Here is a 19211-nt window from a genome sequence, read left to right on the forward strand (position 1 = left end):
AATAGACGTTTTTTCAAAGAAGATGCACAAATGGCCAGTAAGCACATGAAAAGATGCTCAACGTCACTAATCATAAGGTAAATGCAAATTAAAACCACAGTGAGATACCACCGTACACCTGAGGACAGCTACTATCAAAACAGAAAATAGCACGTATCAGTGAGGATGGGGAGAAATGGGAACCCTCGTGCACTGCTGGTAGGAATGTGAAATGGTGCATCCGCTGTGAAAAACAGGATCTTCATCCCTCAAAAAACTAAGTATGGAACTACCATGTGATCCAGCAATTCCGCTACTGGGCATGTGCTGCAGAAGCACGGAAAGCAGGGTCTTGAAGAGATGCTTGTACACCCACCTTGATAGCAGCATCAACCACAGCAGCCAAAAGGGGGAAGCCACCCAAGGGTCGGCTGTCGGGTGAATGGATCAGCAAAGTGTCGTGTGCAAAACGCAGTGAAATGTGACTCAGCCTGAGAAGCAGCAAAGCTGGGGCCTGCGCTGCAGCGTGGATGAGCCTCGGGGACGCTGTGCCGAATGAAGTAAGTCAGCCACAAAAGGACAAACGTTGTACGATTCCACTTACAGGAGGTCCCTAGAGTCGTCAAACTGATGGACACAGAAAGAGTAGAAGGGGCTGGAGGCTGGGGCTGGAGGAAGGGAATGGAGAGTTAGGGCTTAATGGGAACAGAGCTTCAGTTTGACAAGATGGAAAGAGTTGTGGAGGTAGACAGTGGTGATAGTTGCACAACATTCTGAATGTATTTAATACCATGGAACCGTGCACTTAAAGATGATGAAGACGGTAAATTTTCTGGTGTGTGTATTTTACTAGTAAAAAAAAAAAAAAAACAGGCTGGGCGTGGTGGCTCATGCCTGTAATCCCAGCACTTTGGGAGGCCGAGGCTGGCAGATCACAAGGTCAGGAGATCGAGACCATCCTGGCTAACATGGTGAAACCTCGTCTCTACTAAAAATAGAAAAATTAGCCGGGCGTGGTGGCAGGCGCCTGTAGTCCCAGCTACTCGGGAGGCTGAGGCAGGAGAATGGCGTGAACCCGGGAGGCGGAGCTTGCAGTGAGCCGAGATTGCGCCACTGCACTCCAGCCTGGGGGACAGAGCAAGACTCTGTCTCAAAAAAAAAAAAAAAAAAAAAAAAAAAAGTAAACTTAGATCATAAAGCAGTTTGAGTGTCCACACTTGTAGGTCGCTGCTGGGTTCATTGTCTACACTTGGGTAGAAGCTGCAGGTCCCTGCTGGGTTCAATGTCCACACTTGGGTAGAAGCTGCAGGTCCCTGCTGGGTTCAGTGTCCACACTTGGGTAGAAGGTGCAGGTCCCTGCTGGGTTCATTGTCTACACTTGGGTAGAAGGTGCAGGTCCCTGCTGGGTTCATTGTCTACACTTGGGTAGAAGGTGCAGGTCCCTGCTGGGTTCAATGTCCACACTTGGGTAGAAGGTGCAGGTCCCTACTGGGTTCAATGTCCACACTTGGGTAGAAGGTGCAGGTCCCTGCTGGGTTCAATGTCCACACTTGGATAGAAGGTGCAGGTCCCTGCTGGGTTCAATGTCCACACTTGGATAGAAGGTGCAGGTCCCTGCTGGGTGCGGTGTCTACACTTGGGTAGAAGGTGCAGGTCCCTGCTGGTTCATTGTCTACACTTGGGTAGAAGGTGCAGGTCCCTACTGGGTTCAATGTCCACACTTGGGTAGAAGGTGCAGGTCCTACTGGGTTCAATGTCCACACTTGGATAGAAGGTGCAGGTCCCTACTGGGTTCAATGTCCACACTTGGGTAGAAGGTGCAGGTCCCTGCTGGGTTCATTGTCTACACTTGGGTAGAAGGTGCAGGTCCCTACTGGGTGCGGTGTCTACACTTGGGTAGAAGGTGCAGGTCCCTGCTGGGTTCAATGTCCACACTTGGGTAGAAGGTGCAGGTCCCTACTGGGTTCAATGTCCACACTTGGGTAGAAGGTGCAGGTCCCTACTGGGTTCAATGTCCACACTTGGGTAGAAGTTGCAGGTCCCTACTGGGTTCAATGTCCACACTTGGGTAGAAGGTGCAGGTCCCTACTGGGTTCAATGTCCACACTTGGGTAGAAGGTGCAGGTCCCTACTGGGTTCAATGTCCATACTTGGATAGAAGGTGCAGGTCCCTACTGGGTTCAATGTCCACACTTGGGTAGAAGGTGCAGGTCCCTGCTGGGTTCATTGTCTACACTTGGGTAGAAGGTGCAGGTCCCTACTGGGTGCGGTGTCTACACTTGGTAGAAGGTGCAGGTCCTATGGTTATGTCCACTTGGTAGAAGGTGCAGGTCCTACTGGTTCAATGTCCACACTTGGGTAGAGTGCAGGTCCCTACTGGGTTCAATGTCCACACTTGGTAGAAGGTGCAGGTCCCTACTGGGTTCAATGTCCACACTTGGATAGAAGGTGCAGGTCCCTACTGGGTTCAATGTCCACACTTGGGTAGAAGGTGCAGGTCCCTCTGGGTTCATTGTCTACACTTGGGTAGAAGGTGCAGGTCCCTGCTGGGTTCATTGTCTACACTTGGGTAGAAGGTGCAGGTCCCTACTGGGTTCAATGTCCACACTTGGGTAGAAGGTGCAGGTCCTGGTCTCTACTGGTAGAAGGTGCAGGTCCCTACTGGGTTCAATGTCCACACTTGGGTAGAAGGTGCAGGTCCTCTGACTGGGTGTTCTGGTTCTACACTTGGGTAGAAGGTGCAGGTCCCTGCTGGGTCGGTGTCTACACTTGGGTAGAAGGTGCAGGTCCCTGCTGGGTTCAATGTCACACTTGGGTAGAAGGTGCAGGTCCCTCTGGGTTCAATGTCCACACTTGGGTAGAAGGTGCAGGTCTGGGTTTGTCACACTTGGGTAGAAGGTGCAGGTCCCTGCTGGGTTCAATGTCCACACTTGGGTAGAAGGTGCAGGTCCCTGCTGGGTTCAGTGTCACACTTGGGTAGAAGGTGCAGGTCCCTGCTGGGTTCAGTGTCCACACTTGGGTAGAAGGTGCAGGTCCCTACTGGGTTCAATGTCCACACTTGGGTAGAAGGTGCAGGTCCCTGCTGGTCTGTCACACTTGGGTAGAAGGTGCAGGTCCCTACTGGGTTCAATGTCCACACTTGGGTAGAAGGTGCAGGTCCCTGCTGGGTTCGTGTCCACACTTGGGTAGAAGGTGCAGGTCCCTGCTGGGTTCAATGTCCACACTTGGGTAGAAGGTGCAGGTCCCTGCTGGGTTCAATGTCCACACTTGGGTAGAAGGTGCAGGTCCCTGCTGGGTTCATTGTCTACACTTGGGTAGAAGGTGCAGGTCCCTACTGGGTGCGGTGTCTACACTTGGGTAGAAGGTGCAGGTCCCTGCTGGGTTCAATGTCCACACTTGGTAGAAGGTGCAGGTCCCTACTGGGTTCAATGTCCACACTTGGGTAGAAGGTGCAGGTCCCTCTGGTTCATGTCACACTTGGGTAGAAGGTGCAGGTCCTACTGGGTTCAATGTCCACACTTGGATAGAAGGTGCAGGTCCCTACTGGGTTCAATGTCCACACTTGGGTAGAAGGTGCAGGTCCCTGCTGGGTTCAATGTCCACACTTGGATAGAAGGTGCAGGTCCTACTGGGTTCAATGTCCACACTTGGGTAGAAGGTGCAGGTCCCTGCTGGGTTCAATGTCCACACTTGGGTAGAAGGTGCAGGTCCCTCTGGGTTCAATGTCCACACTTGGTAGAAGGTGCAGGTCCCTACTGGGTTCAATGTCCACACTTGGGTAGAAGGTGCAGGTCCCTGCTGGGTTCAGTGTCTACACTTGGGTAGAAGGTGCAGGTCCCTGCTGGGTTCATTATCCACACTTGGGTAGAAGCTGCAGGTCCCTGCTGGGTTCAATGTCCACACTTGGGTAGAAGGTGCAGGTCCCTGCTGGGTTCAATGTCCACACTTGGGTAGAAGCTGCAGGTCCCTACTGGGTTCAATGTCCACACTTGGGTAGAAGCTGCAGGTTGCTGCAGAAGTTGCTGTGCTTCCCTTGCGCTTTTTTGCCGGTGACCACAGGACATGCCCAGAGTGGAGGCCCTGCCTTTTGCTTTGTGAGCTTGGAGTGTTCGTGCCTTCTGCATTGGTGGGTGGGGGCAGTGCCAAATACTGACCCTGAATGGGCCTGGGGTCTCTATGTGGACTTGTCTGGCAGGGAGGAAGGAGGACGGTGTTTCTGATGGCAGGGAACAGTTCTACAGGTGCTGCTGTACAGGCATGAGGCCTGGACATAGAGCTGGGCCCTGCTCTATGTGAGCCGAGGACAGAAACCCTTCTGAGTGGCAGAGTGGTGGTGGTGACCACGCAGACTGCTGTTTCCCGTGCACTTGCTTTTTTCCCGCACTTCCACCCTCCCATCCACCTTGTCTGCCCTCTGGAGCCTGTTGCCTTTCTTCCTTATCCACACCTCTTCTACTCAGCAGCCCAGCCTTTCTGCAGAGCAGCTGGGCAGTGCCCACGCCTACTTCCACTCCTGGCACTATTTTTCCTGGAACTGTCTGTTCCACACTGTCCTATGCCTGGGCCTCCCAGAGCATCCTGGGAGATGCCAGTTGGCAAGAGTCTTTGCTCGGGGTCCTGAAGCCCCCCGCGCCCCCCCCCCCCCCCCCCCGCCTTTCTTGATGTTCTCCACCAGGATTCTCCTGTGCCAGATCCCATCTGCAGGGCACTGGCCCTGCTTCTTTGAGGCCTGGACTGCAAATCCTCCTTCCAAAGAGGCCCTGGAGCCTCTTCGAAGCTTACTGCCAGCCATCCTGCAGTTTTCTTTCTCCTGGGCCCTGATGATGCTGAATCCCAGCTGTCTGGCTGAGGGCCAGACCCCTTCCCTGGACACAGCTGGAGGTCCCCCTGCAGCACTGAAGCAGCCCCTCTTCACACTTCAGCCACATGCTCAAACATGTTGAGGTCCTTAATAGATTCTACATTTCTGAAAGTCATCCATAGATGTTTCTCTACTATTTAATGTGTAGCAAATTTTATACCTAACTAACATCTGTTTCACACATACAACCTGTCACCCCTGTAAGAGGCCCATAGACACCATTCTTCACTTGTTTGCAGCAGACAGACTTCCTGACATGATTTATTTTATTTTATTTTATTTTATTTATTTATTTTTTTGAGATGGAGTCTAGCTGTGTTGCCTGGGCTGGAGTGCAGTGGTGCGATCTCAGCTCACTGCAAGCTCCGCCTCCCGGGTTCAAGTGATTCGCCTGCCTCAGCCTCCTCAGTAGCTGGGATTACAGATGTGAGCCACTGCATCGGGCCCCGACATGATTTTTTTTTTTTCTTTCTTTTTTTGAGACAGAGTCTTGCTGTGTCGCCCCGGCTGGAGTGCAGTGGCGCGATCCTGGCTCACTGCTAGCTCTGCCTCCCGGTTTCATGCCATTCTCCTGCCTCAGCTTCCCGAGTCGCTGGGACTACAGGCACCCGCCACCTTGCCCAGCTAATTTTTTCTGTTTTTAGTAGAGACGGGGTTTCACCGTGTTAGCCAGGATGGTCTCGATCTCCTGACCTCGTGATCCACCCGCCTCGGCCTCACAAAGTGCTGGGATTACAATAGGTGTGAGCCACCGCGCCCGACCGACATGATTCTTAAGCACATGAAATGCAGGGTTATCTCCTTTGTCCTCACTCAGCCGTTCATTACAGGAGTCAGCAAACTGTTTCCAGGGGACAGGTAGCAAACGTCAGCGCCTTTGTGGGCCACACTGTTCCTGTCCCAGCTGGTCATGGTGTTGTCACACTGAAGCAGATGCCGGCAGTATGTAGACAGTGGGCATGGGTGTGCACCAATAAAGCTTTATTTAGAAACAGGTGCCATGTCCGATTTATTATATTAATAACCATGGGTTACTGAGATGAAATGAGGAAAAGAATCTAGTGAGAAAGTACATGTAGTCACCCTTGGTTATATGCAGAGATTGGCTACAGGACCCCGTCCCCATACCAAAATCCAAGCATGCTGCAACCCTGCAGTCAGCCCTGCAGAACCTGTGTAATATGAAAAGTTGGGCCTCTGTATTCAGGGGTTTTGCATCTTGCAAACATTGTATTTTCAACCTGTTTGGTTGGAAAAAAAATTCTGCTCGTAAGTGGACCTATGTGATTAAAATCCATGTTCAAAAGTTGGCTGTATATATATTTAAAGCTGAGAGATTTAAAAGTTATCTGATTAAATCCAGGCCTTCTTCATCCCCCCAGAAAATATCTATTCAAAATATCAAGATGATTATGATAGTGAGTTTAGGATTCCCAGGGCTACCAAGGGATTTCTGTTGCTTGAGCACAGCCATGCTAGCCCGTCAGCCTGTTCCAGTGTGGACAGACAGAGCCAAGTGTCTGCATGTTGTCTGTGTGCTCAGAGCCTGACCCCCATGCACATACTGCAGACGCCTGGTGCAATCGTTTCCCAGCGTCCATGGCCCCAGGCACCTCCTTACTCCAGAGCAGATTGCCCAGGCCCCATGGCATCTGTGGGTGGTGCTGTCACAGGACCCACCTGCTTTGGATGGTTCCCACTCGTTCACGTCCCTCCAACTGTTGCTTCTGCATTTTGTAGAGCTAAATTGTGCGTGCGTGTGTGTGTGTGTGTGCGTGCGCGCGCGCGCGCGCAAGAAAAGGGGGTCTCACTGTGTTTCCCAGGCTGGGCTTGAACTCCTGGAGTGAAGCAATCCCTCCCTCCCACTCAAGCCTCCACAGTAGCTGGGTCTTCAGGTGTGATCTGCTGTGCCCAGCTTTAAACAGAGTGGATTTTTCCCAGCCCTTTAGGAGAGTTCTTTTATGTTAAAGCAGTGGCTTTTAGATCTGTTTTTTCTTTAAATCCTGGAACTTACAAAAGTCATGGAGTCTGATTATATAAAACCAATCGAACCTAGAACTGCTTTGTTCAGAATGGGGTGGAGAGCCCCCAGGCCCCTTCCTCCCTGCTGCTATTGTTTGGAAACCACGCTCCAGAGCCCCCAGACATTTGCTTCTCCCTCTCACCCTCTTGTCTGTTAATAGAGAGCTGGACAGTAGCTCCAGGCACTGTCTTTCCCCTTAGTCACTGGATTGCAGCTCGAGGAGGATGGTGTCGGGGTGTTGGGCTGTGGAGTCACGGGGGCGGACCTGGCACAGAGCTTGTGTCCTAGGAAGACTGGCCTGGCCTGGCCCCTGTGCTGGGGAGGGAGGCCGGGCTCTTCCTGCTCCGCGCTGCGTCCCCTCTGCTGCACATGCTGTTCACGTTGGTCTGTTTTGCAAAGTGAGAGGACTTCTCAAGGGTAGTCATTCCATGTTCAAAGCCAAGGGGACTGGGAGGAGGAGTCGCCTCAGAGCCCTGCTACTGACGGTTTGTGGCTTTCCTGCCTCCAAGGTGGGGTGATAATGTTTGCTCCGTGTTTTATTGTGAATGGAACAGATGAACAGATGATCTAGGACGTGTTTCTGATTCTCTGTGAATTAATCGTGAGTGAAGGATGCCTGTCACTGTGCTGATGACCTGCGGGCAGTGCGCCTGTTGTGATGGGGTTTGCTGGTGATTTTAGTGATCAAGTTTTGTAAACTATCTCTTACCTTTGAAAAACATTTGAATGGTGTTTCTTTTCCTTTCTTGTCCCCTTTTGACTTTTTTTTTTTTTTTAGCTTGCTTGCCTTTTGTTTTAGCAGCTGCAGTGTCTCGGAAGAAAAAACGAAGAATGGGGACCTATAGCCTGGTTCCTAAGAAAAAGACCAAAGTATTAAAACAGAGGACGGTGATTGAGATGTTTAAGAGCATAACTCATTCCACTGTGGGTTCCAAGGTAAGAAACACATTTGAGTGAGTTGCCACGTGTGCGTGGAAATGCGTTTCTGTGTTCAGGGTCTGGTTATCAGTAATTTGGGTGACCTCAGTCCCTGGGAAGGTGCCAGTGCCATGAAGCTCCTCTGCCCTATAGGGGCAGAGTGTTCGTGTCCAAGATCATTGCGGGGGACTCCGCCCTGTCGTCCCTGCCCTCCTCACCACCGCCCACCTGTCTGCCGAGCTCTTCTCCAGGTGGCAGGGGCACCTCTTCATGTGTCCCCGCCTCCCCACAGGCCCTCGCACCTCCCAGTCACCCAAGACTCCTCAGTGAAAGCAAGTTTGTTCATGATGCGCACTGATCCTGCCTTGGGGTGTACACCTGCCCGTGTTCTAGGGGGAGAAGGACCTGGGCGCCAGCAGCCTGCACGTGAATGGGGAGAGCCTGGAGATGGACTCAGATGAGGACGACTCAGAGGAGCTCGAGGAGGACGACGGCCATGGTGCAGAGCAGGCGGCTGCGTTCCCCACAGAGGACAGCAGGACTTCCAAGGAGAGCATGTCGGAGGCTGATCGCGCCCAGAAGGTAGGTGTTGCTGTCCTGGGTGACAGCACAAGGGAAGAGTATCACAAAGTTGGCTGTGGTTCTGAGAATTAGCATTCTGGTCACTTCTAGACCCTGATAAAATCCCCTGTTTACAATTGGCTTAGATTTTTGTATTTTTTCTTGATTTATTAAATTATTTTCATTCAAGAAGTATTTGTGTTTCTGTACATCATTCATTGAAGTAAACGTCTTGTTTTTTTTTTCTGTATTTCCTTTCTTTCTTTTTTTTGAGACAGGGTCTTGCTTTCACCCAGGCTGCAGTGCAGTGGCACGATCATAGCTCACTGCATTCAACCTCCTGGGCAGAATGATCCTCCCATCCCAGCCCCCCGAGCAGCCAGGAAGACAGGCTCACGCCACCGTGCCTGGCTAATTTTTAAATTTTTTTGTGGAGACGGGGACTCGCTTTGCTGCCCAGGCTGGTCTTGAGCTCCTTTGCTCAAGTGATCCTCCCGCCTCAGTCTCCCAGTGTTGGGAATACAGCCATGAGCCACGGCGCCTGGCCTCTTGAACTTGTTCTGGGCTCTAGATTGACAGGAATGACAATGCTGACAGCTTGAAGCGCTGATTGGTGGCTTGCTGTGTGCTCGTTTGTGGTTGGCTCTGCATGGCCTGCCACATTGCACTGTGGACACCACACATGGGCCAGGCGTGCTCTCTTCACAGACAGCCTCATCCCGTGTCCACCCAAGCACAAGCACCAGCACGGGCGAGCCCCCAGCCTCGTCGCAGCGGTGCTGTTGCCCCTGGCCAGGCATGGGCACCTGGGCCAGTGTCTCAGGGAAACTGAGGAAGTTCTTAGACATACAGTTTCGGAGTTAAATTCATGCTTTTTCAGTTCTGAGGGGGTCAGTTAGGAGTGACGCATTTCATAAGGACGAACAGTGGAAAGTTAAGAATCAAGCTGACATACAAATCTGTGGTTTATTGTTCAAGTGTGTCCAACCATGTTTATTTAGACGCAATCTTGTATCTAATAAGTTATACTAAAACTAATAGTAGGAATAGCAGTCCAGGTTAGTTCATCCAAATAGTGACTTATTTGAAAATGCATAATTTTAGCGGTTAGCTTTTTCCACTTTCAGTCAGCTTTGTGTGCTATGGGTGTATCCCTGAATGTACACAAAGCATTCTCCATCATTTGTCAGAGTTTTGGGGATGTGTTTTCTTCCTTTTGCTTCAATTTCAAAGTCTGTTGTACTTTTTTAGCAGGTTTTAGGGCATATTTTTAAATGTTGCTCCCAGCTTTTAGCTTGATTATTTAAAAATTAGTGGGAAATGTTACCATTAGATCTTTAAAGAGGATTTAAAAATTTTTTATTTTAAGATAATTAGTTTTTTCTCCTCTTACATGAAGAAGCATGAGGAAGAAAACACAGCATCATCACCCCATTGTCCTGGTGGCTCTGGCACTCTGAAACAGTCACTACAGTAACTTCCTTAGACGTGCCCAGCACAGCCCAGCCCTCCCCGAAGGACAGGCAGCCCTGACTGCACCGTGGGGAGCAGCTGCCCCAGCAGCTGCCGCGGTCTGTGCACACACGTGTCTGTGGCTCCAGTGCACTGTCTGTTCAGCTGTGTTACGCTCTTTCTGTCAAGTTACAAGCAGTATTGAGTGTCACAGTTTTGCTGAGTATGCCGGAGGCTCATAAGTGCCGTCTGCATTTACAGTGTAGCACTTTGATGTCACCAGGCCACCTCTGAGTGTATCCTCCCACCTGCAGAGACCTGAGGGGTGTGGTTTCCTCACCTTCCCCAGCGGGGCTGCCTTCTTGGAGTCCAGCAGCTCTTCACTGCTGGGTCATGCCTGGGGCTGAGCAGCCACCAGTGTTTGTTCCACTGTAAGCCACTTGCTAAGTAGCCCCTGCTCATTTTTCTTCTGGATTATGTGTCTTTTGAATGTAATCTGACGATCTTTTTGTGAATGAAGAGTTGATCTGTTGGCTCCAGTATGAGCTGAGGTTTTTTTCCCCAGGTGGATTTTGGGTTTTTTGTTTTGTTTTTTATTTTTTTGGGACAGGGTCTCACTCTGTTGCCCAGGCTGGAGTGCAGTGGTGTGATCACAGCTCAGTGCAACCTTGAACTCCTGGGCTGAAGCGATCCTCCTGCCTCCGCTTCCTGAGTAGCTGGGGCTACAGGCACGTGCCACCATGTCCAGCTGATGTTTTTTTATTTTTTGTAGAGACAGGATCCCACTGTGTTGCCCAGGCTGGTTGAACTCCTGGGCTTAAGTGAACCTTCCACCTCAGCTTCCAAAAGTGCTGGGATTACAGGCGTGAGCCACCATGCCGATTTTGTCTTTTGACTTTGTCTATAGTGTCAGAACTCCCAGGTACTAATCAGTTTCTTTATGATTTCTGGGTTCTGTGTTCTAATTATGATAAACCTTTCTCACTGTTGATTTTGAATAAATTGATGTATGCTATCTTCTAATACTTCTTTTATTTCATTGTTGTATATAAATATTTGATTCATATGGAATTAAAATATCAGAACTGCTCGAAATGGGGGAAGTTTATCACATATTAATTATATCTCAATAAAGTTTTTAAAGAAAATGTGAGGTAAGGGTCCCAGGGCTTCCCTCAAAATGCTTAGGTTTCAGCTTCACTTACTGACCGACATTTCTTCCCTTCTCATTTACAACACCATGTTTATCATGTACCATATGGCATATTAATTTCAGTCTATTTCTCGATTCTCTCTTTCGATTGAGGTTCTCATCTTCTAGAGGAACTGGACACTGAATAACTCTAGGTATTTGTCATAAAGTAAAACATTAAATGACTGTCAAGGCAAGAAAAGAATCAAGAAACAAAAGCAAAGCCAAGAAGAAAACGTGGTCAGTGTAAAACAGAACAAGATGGCAGGAACAGCCTTAACCAGATGGGCACTGACAATCAACAGTGATAGTTTCGTTACATAAGTGGCTCCAGAGAATAGAGAAGGATAGGAAAAGTACGCTAGCCCATTCTGAGACTAAAATATAGGCTGAACTCACCTAAATCCTAAATGCGAAAGTCCTAAATACCTTTTTTTTTGAGATGGAGTCTGGCACTGTCACCCAGGCTGGTGTGCAATGGTGCGATCTTGGCTCACTGCAACCTCTGCCTCCAGGTTCAAGCAGTTCTCCTGCCTCAGCCTCCCGAATAGCTGGGATTATAGGCACTCACCACCACACCCAGCTAATTTTTGTATTTTTAGTAGAGATGAGGTTTCACCATGTTGGCCAGGCTGGTCTTGAACTCCTGACCTCAAGTGATCCACCTGCCTCAGCCTCCCAAAGTGCTGGGATTACAGGTGTGAGCCACCACACCCGGCCTCCTAAATAAAATATTAATCAAATGCAATGACATATTAAAATAATGATTGTAAGGAAGTAGGGCTTACCCCAGGATGAGAGTGATTCATTACTAGAAATAGATTAAAGACCAGGATTTACTAGGTTAACAGAATAAACGAGAAAAACTACACAGTGTATATGTGTTTTAAAAAAAAGGCATTTTATAAAGTTCAAACAGCTGTTTTCTGAATTTGGGGGGATTACATTCTGATTGCATGTATGACAACGGTACAGTTCAGTAATGATGGAAGAATGATGTACCTGTGTGGCCACCACCCAGATCAAAGCCTTGAATTTTGGTGGCACTACAGAAGCCCACTGACCTCCCATCCCCAAAAGTAACCCCTTTCCTGAGTGCTAACCCTGTAGGATGGTCGTGTGTGAAGTGCTAACCCTGTAGGGTGGTCGTGTGTGAAGTGCTAACCCTATAGAATGGTCGTGTTTGATTTCGTTCTTTATATAAATGGAATTATACAGAATGCATTCTTTCTTTTTTTTTCTTTGTGGCTTATTTTACTCAACACTGTGTTTGTGGGATTTATTTATATTATTAGTTAATTTTCATTGTTATGGAATAGTAGTTTTCAGAGTGGTCTGGGTGGCGGCATTCTGAGACCTGTTCAGAGAGTCTGCAGATCAAAACTGTTATCATACTAATGCTCAGATGTCGGGTGCCTTTTTCACTCTCATGCATGGAATTACATGTGATGGCGGCTTTGCTGCGGCAGCTGACACTGTGTCCTTGTAGTTTTAACATGTCTCAGCTTAAATTTCTACTACAGTACATGTTAATAGATACTTGTATTAACAAACACTCTTTATGGTTCTTGGTGCTATTTCAGAGTGTGCGGGGCCTGAGGCCAGGGAGGCGACCATACAGGTTCCTCTGTATGGCTGCTCTTATGTCTGTGTCTGTCCCACTGTGGATGGCCTGTGGGTGGTTCCAGTGGGGCTGTCCTGGAGGAGGTTGCTGCCAGCACCCTCATACAGGTACTGCCCCAGGTACCCACTGGGAACGGAACTGCCATGCCTTGTGCTGGCCTCCATGGACCCTGCCATGCAGCTCCCCACGGTGGCTGCTCAGGCTGCCTTCTTCCCCACCACCTGGGAGCATCCCCTCTGCTGTGCCGGCCACACTCGGTGCTGCCACTCCAGCGAGCAGATAGTGGCATTACGTTTTCAGTTTAATTTGCATTTTCATGATTTACAAGAAGGTTGAATATTTTTTCACATACTTACTTCGCCATTTGGATGCCTTTTGTGAAGTGCCTATTCACATCCCAAACATTTATCTATTGGGCTGTTTGTCCTTTTTGAAACATGTTTTGTAGGGGTTCTTTGGCCTGGAAACAAGCCCTTGTTGTGTAGTTGACATGATTCCTTGTTCTGCATGTGGCCTGTCTTTTCACTGAAACAGTATCCCGGTTTAGCCATTCTGCTCAGAAGCCACTTACCAGAACCTGTTGCTTGACAGCTGGGTGCAGCAGCCACTCTGGGTGCTGGTGAAGGGAGAGCTGGACCCTCTCCCTTCTTAGCGTGAATCCGTAAGTGAGCCTGGTGTTCAAGAGTTGTGTCCTGCTGGGTGGCCACGGGACAGGCATCTTTTGGTCTGTGGGCTGCTCCTGGCTTCTCTCTTCCTGTTTCACTTGGGTGTCAGCCTTCTCAGTTCACCTGCATCAGACTCCAAGTTCTCTGTTTACTTTATTATTTTTGTGTGTGTGTGTCTTGCTCTGTTGTGCAGGCTGGAGTGAGTGCAGTGGCAAATCATAGTTTATTGTAGTCTTCACCTCCTGGGCTCAAATGATCCTCCCACCTCAGCCTCCAAAGTAGCTAGGACCACAGGTGTGCGCCACCATATCCAGCTAATTTTTTTTTTAATTCATTTTTTTTGTAGCGATGAGGTTCTCTCAGTCGACAGCCTCTCACTATGTTGCCCAGGCTAATCTTGAACTTCTGGGCTCACGTGATCAACCTGCTTTGGCTTCCCAAAGTGCTGGGATTCTAGGTGTGAGCCATGGCGCCCAGCCTCTTTTTAATTCTGATGTCAGCGGTTACCCCTTCTCTTTCTAATCTCCTTGGGTTTTCAGCTTCCGCTTGATTCCTTACAGCTGTCGTATGCACAGTGATCAAGCAGCCTCTTATAAAGAAGCTCTTGTTCCTTCCTCAAAAGTCGCTTTGCCAGAGTTTTGGAAGGAAGTGGAGTTAACTTGTGTTGTTAATCTGCCATTAATTGGTGGTTTCATTGCCTTGTCTTGTTTTTAAAATAAGAAACCTGTCCAGTGACATGAAAGCTCCTGTCGAAGCTGACTGAAGTGTCAGAATGCCCACAGAAGGGTTAGAACATTTCCATGGTCAGTCGTGAGCAAGGGAGGAGAGGCTGCTGCTTTCACCTCGACATGAATGCAGCATCATTGACTGTTCCTGCTGACTCTGTAAGAGAAGAACCGGAAATAAACATAAATATTTTAAAAGACAAGAGAGAAGAGTTTGCTGAGAATATACTCATCCATCTGAAACATCCAGCAAAATCAGCTCAAAAACTATTACAGCTCCTAAGCTGACCTTACATGTGATCAAGACATAAAGACCAGTTATTTTCTTATATAGCTGCAATAACCAATTAGAAAATGTAGTGTCAGCATTATCAGTAAAATCAATAAATGTCTAGGGATGTTTTAAAAGATTTTCTATGTAGAAAATTTCAAGCTCCCCAAACACACAGGGGACAGTGAGCAATCTCCAGCATTTGGCCTCGTTCTCCACACGTGGGTTGTCTTGGAGCAGATACTTCAGTAGGGATCTTTAAAAGATGAGGACTTTGAAAGACAAACCACAGTATCAGACCTAAAAAGTTAGTTGTAATTTCTTAATATCACCAGAGTACCTAGAAATAAACTTAACAACAACAAAAAAAAGAGTGTTACTTGTTAATGTGGAGGAAAACTATAAAACTGATAAAAGAGGTTAAAAATTAAGTTCTTGGAGAGACTCATTATTTGTCTGAGTAAGAAGGTCCATTGTTTTATTTTCTCCATGTTTGCCTCTAAATTCAGAACAGCTCCCATCAAGATCCTAGCAGGAGTTTTGTGTAACTGCTGATTCTGAAGTGAGGGTGGAGGTGGAGACCCTCTGGAGTAGTGGTGGTGACTGTGCACAGTGGGGGACACCCGAGCTCGGGACGTGGCTGCCGGAGGGGACGCTCACTCAGGAGCACTGAGGCGGTTAATGCGTGGGACAGGGAGCCTGTGACATGTATAAAGGTCGATTGTAAGACTGGGGTATTAAATCAGTGGTCAAGGGGTCATGAACTTTTTAATAGCTATGATTGGGCCAGTTGACTAATATTTTGGGAAAGGGCAGCCTGCACTTGTGTCAGGGCACGTAACGAATGTGAGCTCCATTCTGGAGTCTGACAGTGGTGCTGGCTGTACAACTCAGAATATATTAAAAACCACTGAACTGTACACTTTGCAGGGTCGGTTTTAGAGTAGGTGAAACATATCCTACTGTGGCTATTATTTTAAAAAACAAATTCCAGAAGATTTAAAGTGTCAGTATAAAATATTGAACTATGGGTAAAAATATTGGGAACTGTTTTTTCCAATCTCAAATGAGGATGTTCTTCTAGTGTAAGACACAAACCTGGAAGCCATGAAGGAAAAGATGGACACCTTTGACTTGTTCAGATAAAATTCCAAAGTTTTATTTTATGTAATAAGAGATACCAGAAACGGAGCTTTAAAAACTTGATAGGAAAAACAGGGGTCTCGCTGTGTTGCCCAGGCTGGTCTTGAACTTATGGCCTCAAGCAGTCCACTCGCCTGGGCCTCCCAGAGCATTGGGATTACAAGCATGAGCCATCGAGCCCGTAGAATACACCCTTGATGTGAAGTCGCATGGGTGCCTGTCCACTGGGAAATGCAGAGAATAGTGGAATAGTGCAGCAAGAGCAGCCCCATGCCGCCTCAGGGAGTGCCAGGCACAGGGCGGACGGAGGCTCACGTATGTTTCAGTGTCTTTTGCACTGAACGTCTATTTGTGTATTGCCTGTGCTTATAGAAAAGATAAATACAGCAGAAAAAATAAGATGTGTCTGTTCTGGTGTGGAAAGAATTCCAGAACATATTTTTAATTAGAAGAAAATAATATTCACAGAACTGCTGAGTGTCCTGCCATCTGTGCAGACTAGAAATGCACTGTCGTCTGTGGGCCCACGTCTGCCTGGATGTTCACTGGAAGGAGGCGTGGGCAGCTTAGCTGTGGTGGCTCCGAGGATCGGACTGGGATCGTGGGTGTGTGGGGGTAGGTCTCACACTGTGCATTGTTTTGTGGCCTCTGAAAATCCTTTGATGATCGTTCTGTGTGTTTTGTGACCTGTGTATTGAATTATCCCATTCATAAGATACACTAAGCACCTGAACCCTCACTAATACAGCACCCAGCGGGTGTGCTCTCGCCTCAGTCTGCACCAGGGCAGCCACTCTCTGGTCCCGATGTGGAGACAGGACCGGGGAGCAGAGTGGAAGCTCAGAGTGTGTCTCTGGCCCTGCCTGGACCAGCACTCGGTCACCCCACACACCAGCCGGGGCCGGGGCAGGCAGGCGGCGCCCCCAGCCCGCGAGCGTGTGCGGCCCGTGCACGGTTCGAGGTTTGCTTTGGATCCGTCATCTGCCACAAAAGGATGTAATTGGTTTCTGTTTTCTGTTTGGGTTCCCGCTTCGACTGTGTGGCTGATCAGATGGACGGGGAGTCCGAGGAGGAGCAGGAGTCCGTGGACACCGGGGAGGAGGAGGAAGGCGGTGACGAGTCTGACCTGGTAATGCCCAGCGCCTCCTCCTGCGTCTGTGCTGAAGTAGAGGAGATGCAAAGACACCAGCGCCCTTCAGTCCTTTATCCAACCCTTGTTGCCTGAGCACTCACCCATGTGCTTGGAGCTGGTTGTGGTGATGGCCACAGATGGGTCCTGTCCCTGGCAAAGCCTCATGAGAAAGACGCTGTGCAGAGTTGCAGCGCGGGGCTGGGCCTGGCATGGGGCTGCCCCAGCTGCGTGCTGGGTGGGGTGGAGTTGAGGGGCCTGTGGAGGCTCTCAGAGGGAGAGGGTGTGGTGGGAGCCAGCAGCAAGGACAGCTGTTTGGCATTCCGCTGCATCGGCTGATGTGTGAGAAGGAAGGGGTGGATTTGAGGGTTTCCAGGTAGAACGGATAGAACTTTCTGGTGGTGAGGACAGGAGGGAAGAGGGGTTCTGCTCCGTCCCTACTGAAGCCTGTCATTCCTTGAGGAGGGTCCAGATCAGAGTTGTGCACCCTGGTCTGCGGGAATTGGGGGTTGGAAATGGGGAAGTGCAGCGACTCCCCAGGATGCAGCCTCAGGAAGCCCAGCCCGTGAGGGTTCCATAGGGGAGGAGAAGTTGGCTCCTGCATCTGAGGAGGAGCTGTCTGTGTCGTGGGGGGAAAGCTCGGCAAGTTTGGGTCACATGAATTGGGAAATGCTCTGAAACAGGAGAAGTGGCTCACGGTGTGGGCTCATCACACCAGCGGGTGGGAGGAGGACACAGGGGCCGAGCAGCGAGTAGGAGGAGGACACGGGCCGTGGTGTTCGGCGATGAAGGGGTCTGTCTTCGGCCGGGCGCGGCGGCTCACGCTTGTAATCCCAGCACTTTGGGAGGCCGAGGCGGGTGGATCACGAGGTCAGGAGATCGAGACCATCCTGGCTAACATGGTGAAACCCCATCTCTACTAAAAATGCAAAAAAATAAATTAGCCGGGCGTGGTGGTGGGCGCCTGTAGTCCCAGCTACTCGGGAGGCTGAGGCAGGAGAATCACTTGAACCCAGGAGGCAGAGGTTGCAGTGAGCCGAGATCACACCACTGCACTCCAGCCTGGGTGACAGAGCGAGACTCCGTCTCAAAAAAAAAAAAGAAGGGGTCTGTCTTTGGGTGGCACAGGGGCAGCTGGATTTCCAGCAGCAGCAACTTTGGGTGTGGCGCTTGCACAAATTATTCCCAAAAGTTTTGCCGTGCGGGGAGCACAGGGGAGCCGGGGCTGTGTGTGCTGCAGACAGGGCTCCTGGTACCGTCCTCACGTGGGACCCGACTCAGGAAGAAGGCTGCCCAGCAACAGGCCTTGTGCAGGGACACGTTCAGTTGGTCAGTGAGGCCCGCGCACTGCCGCTGTGCCTACCTTAAATGTCCCTCCGCCCGCTGTGGCCTGCACGTGGCCTCCTATGGAGGGGTGGGGGCGCCTGCTGTGCATCCGTGTGTGACGTGTGGCATGGATGCCCTCCCGCATCCAGATTTTAGAAGCAAATGCTTAAAACACATCTTGAAATATTATAAGTTAATTACAACCTCTGTCCTTGTTCTCTGTGTAGATAATTCATGTGGGTAGATTCTGAAGCAAGCCGAGCGTTGATTGTCCCTTTTCTTGTGAGCGAGATGAACGGACCCTTTTCCTGAGCTTATTTACTTAGTTCCTGAGTAGAACTTTCCAATTTATTTATTTTTTTATGCCAAACTCAAATAAGATTCATACATTTCACTTTTTGTTTTTGTTTTTGTTTTCTCTAAAGGGACTAAGCTTAGAGAGATAGTTAGGAAAAAGCACAGGGTGCCTTTATGCGTGTGACCCAGGAAAGTGTCTACAAGTTAAGTTCACCGTTTAATTGAAGATCAAGACATAGGCAATGTTCTGTTTTGCAAGAAAACTCTTGCCTTCCATAGCTTCCTGTGCTCAGTGGTTTATATGCCTGCCCGTTTGGTTCTCCAGAGTTCGGAATCCAGCATCAAGAAGAAATTTCTCAAGAGGAAAGGAAAGACCGACAGTCCCTGGATCAAGCCAGCCAGGAAAAGGAGGCGGAGAAGTAGAAAGAAGCCCAGCGGTGCCCTCGGTAAATGCCGTGGGGGTGTGTGGGGGTGCGGCCGTCACGGGGACTGCCTGGGACGGGGATGGGACCAGGAAGCCCACCTGGGGTTGGGGTGCATAGGATTTCATTAGAAAAAAACGTTTGAAATGACTTTGTTAGAGAAACTCAAGTGATTCTAAAGTAGTTTCCTTCTGGCCAATGTAGTGGACATTGACTTCACTGTTGTTGTTTTTAATTTTATTTTTTATTTTTTTGAGACAGGATCTGGTTCTGTTACCCAGGCTGGAGTGCAGTGGCACGATCTCAGCTCACTGCAGCTTCCACCTTCTGGGCTCAGGCGATCATCCTACCTCATCTCCCCAAGAAGCTGGGACTATAGGCGTGTGCCATCATGCCCAGCTTATTTTTTTGTGTCTTTTTGGTAGAGATGGGGTTTTGCTATGTTGGCCAGGCTGGTCTCGAACTCCTGAGCTCAAGTGATCTGCCCGTTTTGGCCTCCCAAAGTGCTGGGATTACAGGTGTGAGCCGCTGTGCCCGGCCCTGACTTCATTGTTGAATGTTGAACCGAGATGAATCATTTGCTGCCTGCCTGGGTGACTAGAACCTGTGGCCTGCACGGGCAG

The 19211-nt window shown here is 49.5% G+C and overlaps 1 protein-coding gene across 9 annotated transcripts in view; it reads left to right on the forward strand.

The window, feature by feature from the left end:
• Positions 1–19211, forward strand: part of EHMT1 (euchromatic histone lysine methyltransferase 1) — a 202643-nt gene that overhangs the window by 124810 nt on the left and 58622 nt on the right. For 6 of the 9 annotated variants that reach the window (XR_004031494.1, XM_030818328.1, XM_030818325.1 and 3 more), the window contains 4 exons: positions 7642–7799; positions 8175–8363; positions 16466–16543; positions 18492–18612. Coding sequence is in view for 7 of the 9 variants with exons in the window: in XM_030818328.1 (XP_030674188.1) it covers positions 7642–7799; positions 8175–8363; positions 16466–16543; positions 18492–18612 (546 nt within the window). In the remaining 2 variants the exon portion in view is untranslated. The remainder of the gene's footprint in view (positions 1–7641; positions 7800–8174; positions 8364–16465; positions 16544–18491; positions 18613–19211) is intronic. The other 3 variants (XR_004031495.1, XM_030818326.1, XM_030818327.1) reach the window with 2 other exon arrangements.

The sequence above is a fragment of the Nomascus leucogenys genome, chromosome 8 (genome assembly GCF_006542625.1).
Source record: "Nomascus leucogenys isolate Asia chromosome 8, Asia_NLE_v1, whole genome shotgun sequence".
NCBI lineage: Eukaryota > Metazoa > Chordata > Mammalia > Primates > Hylobatidae > Nomascus > Nomascus leucogenys.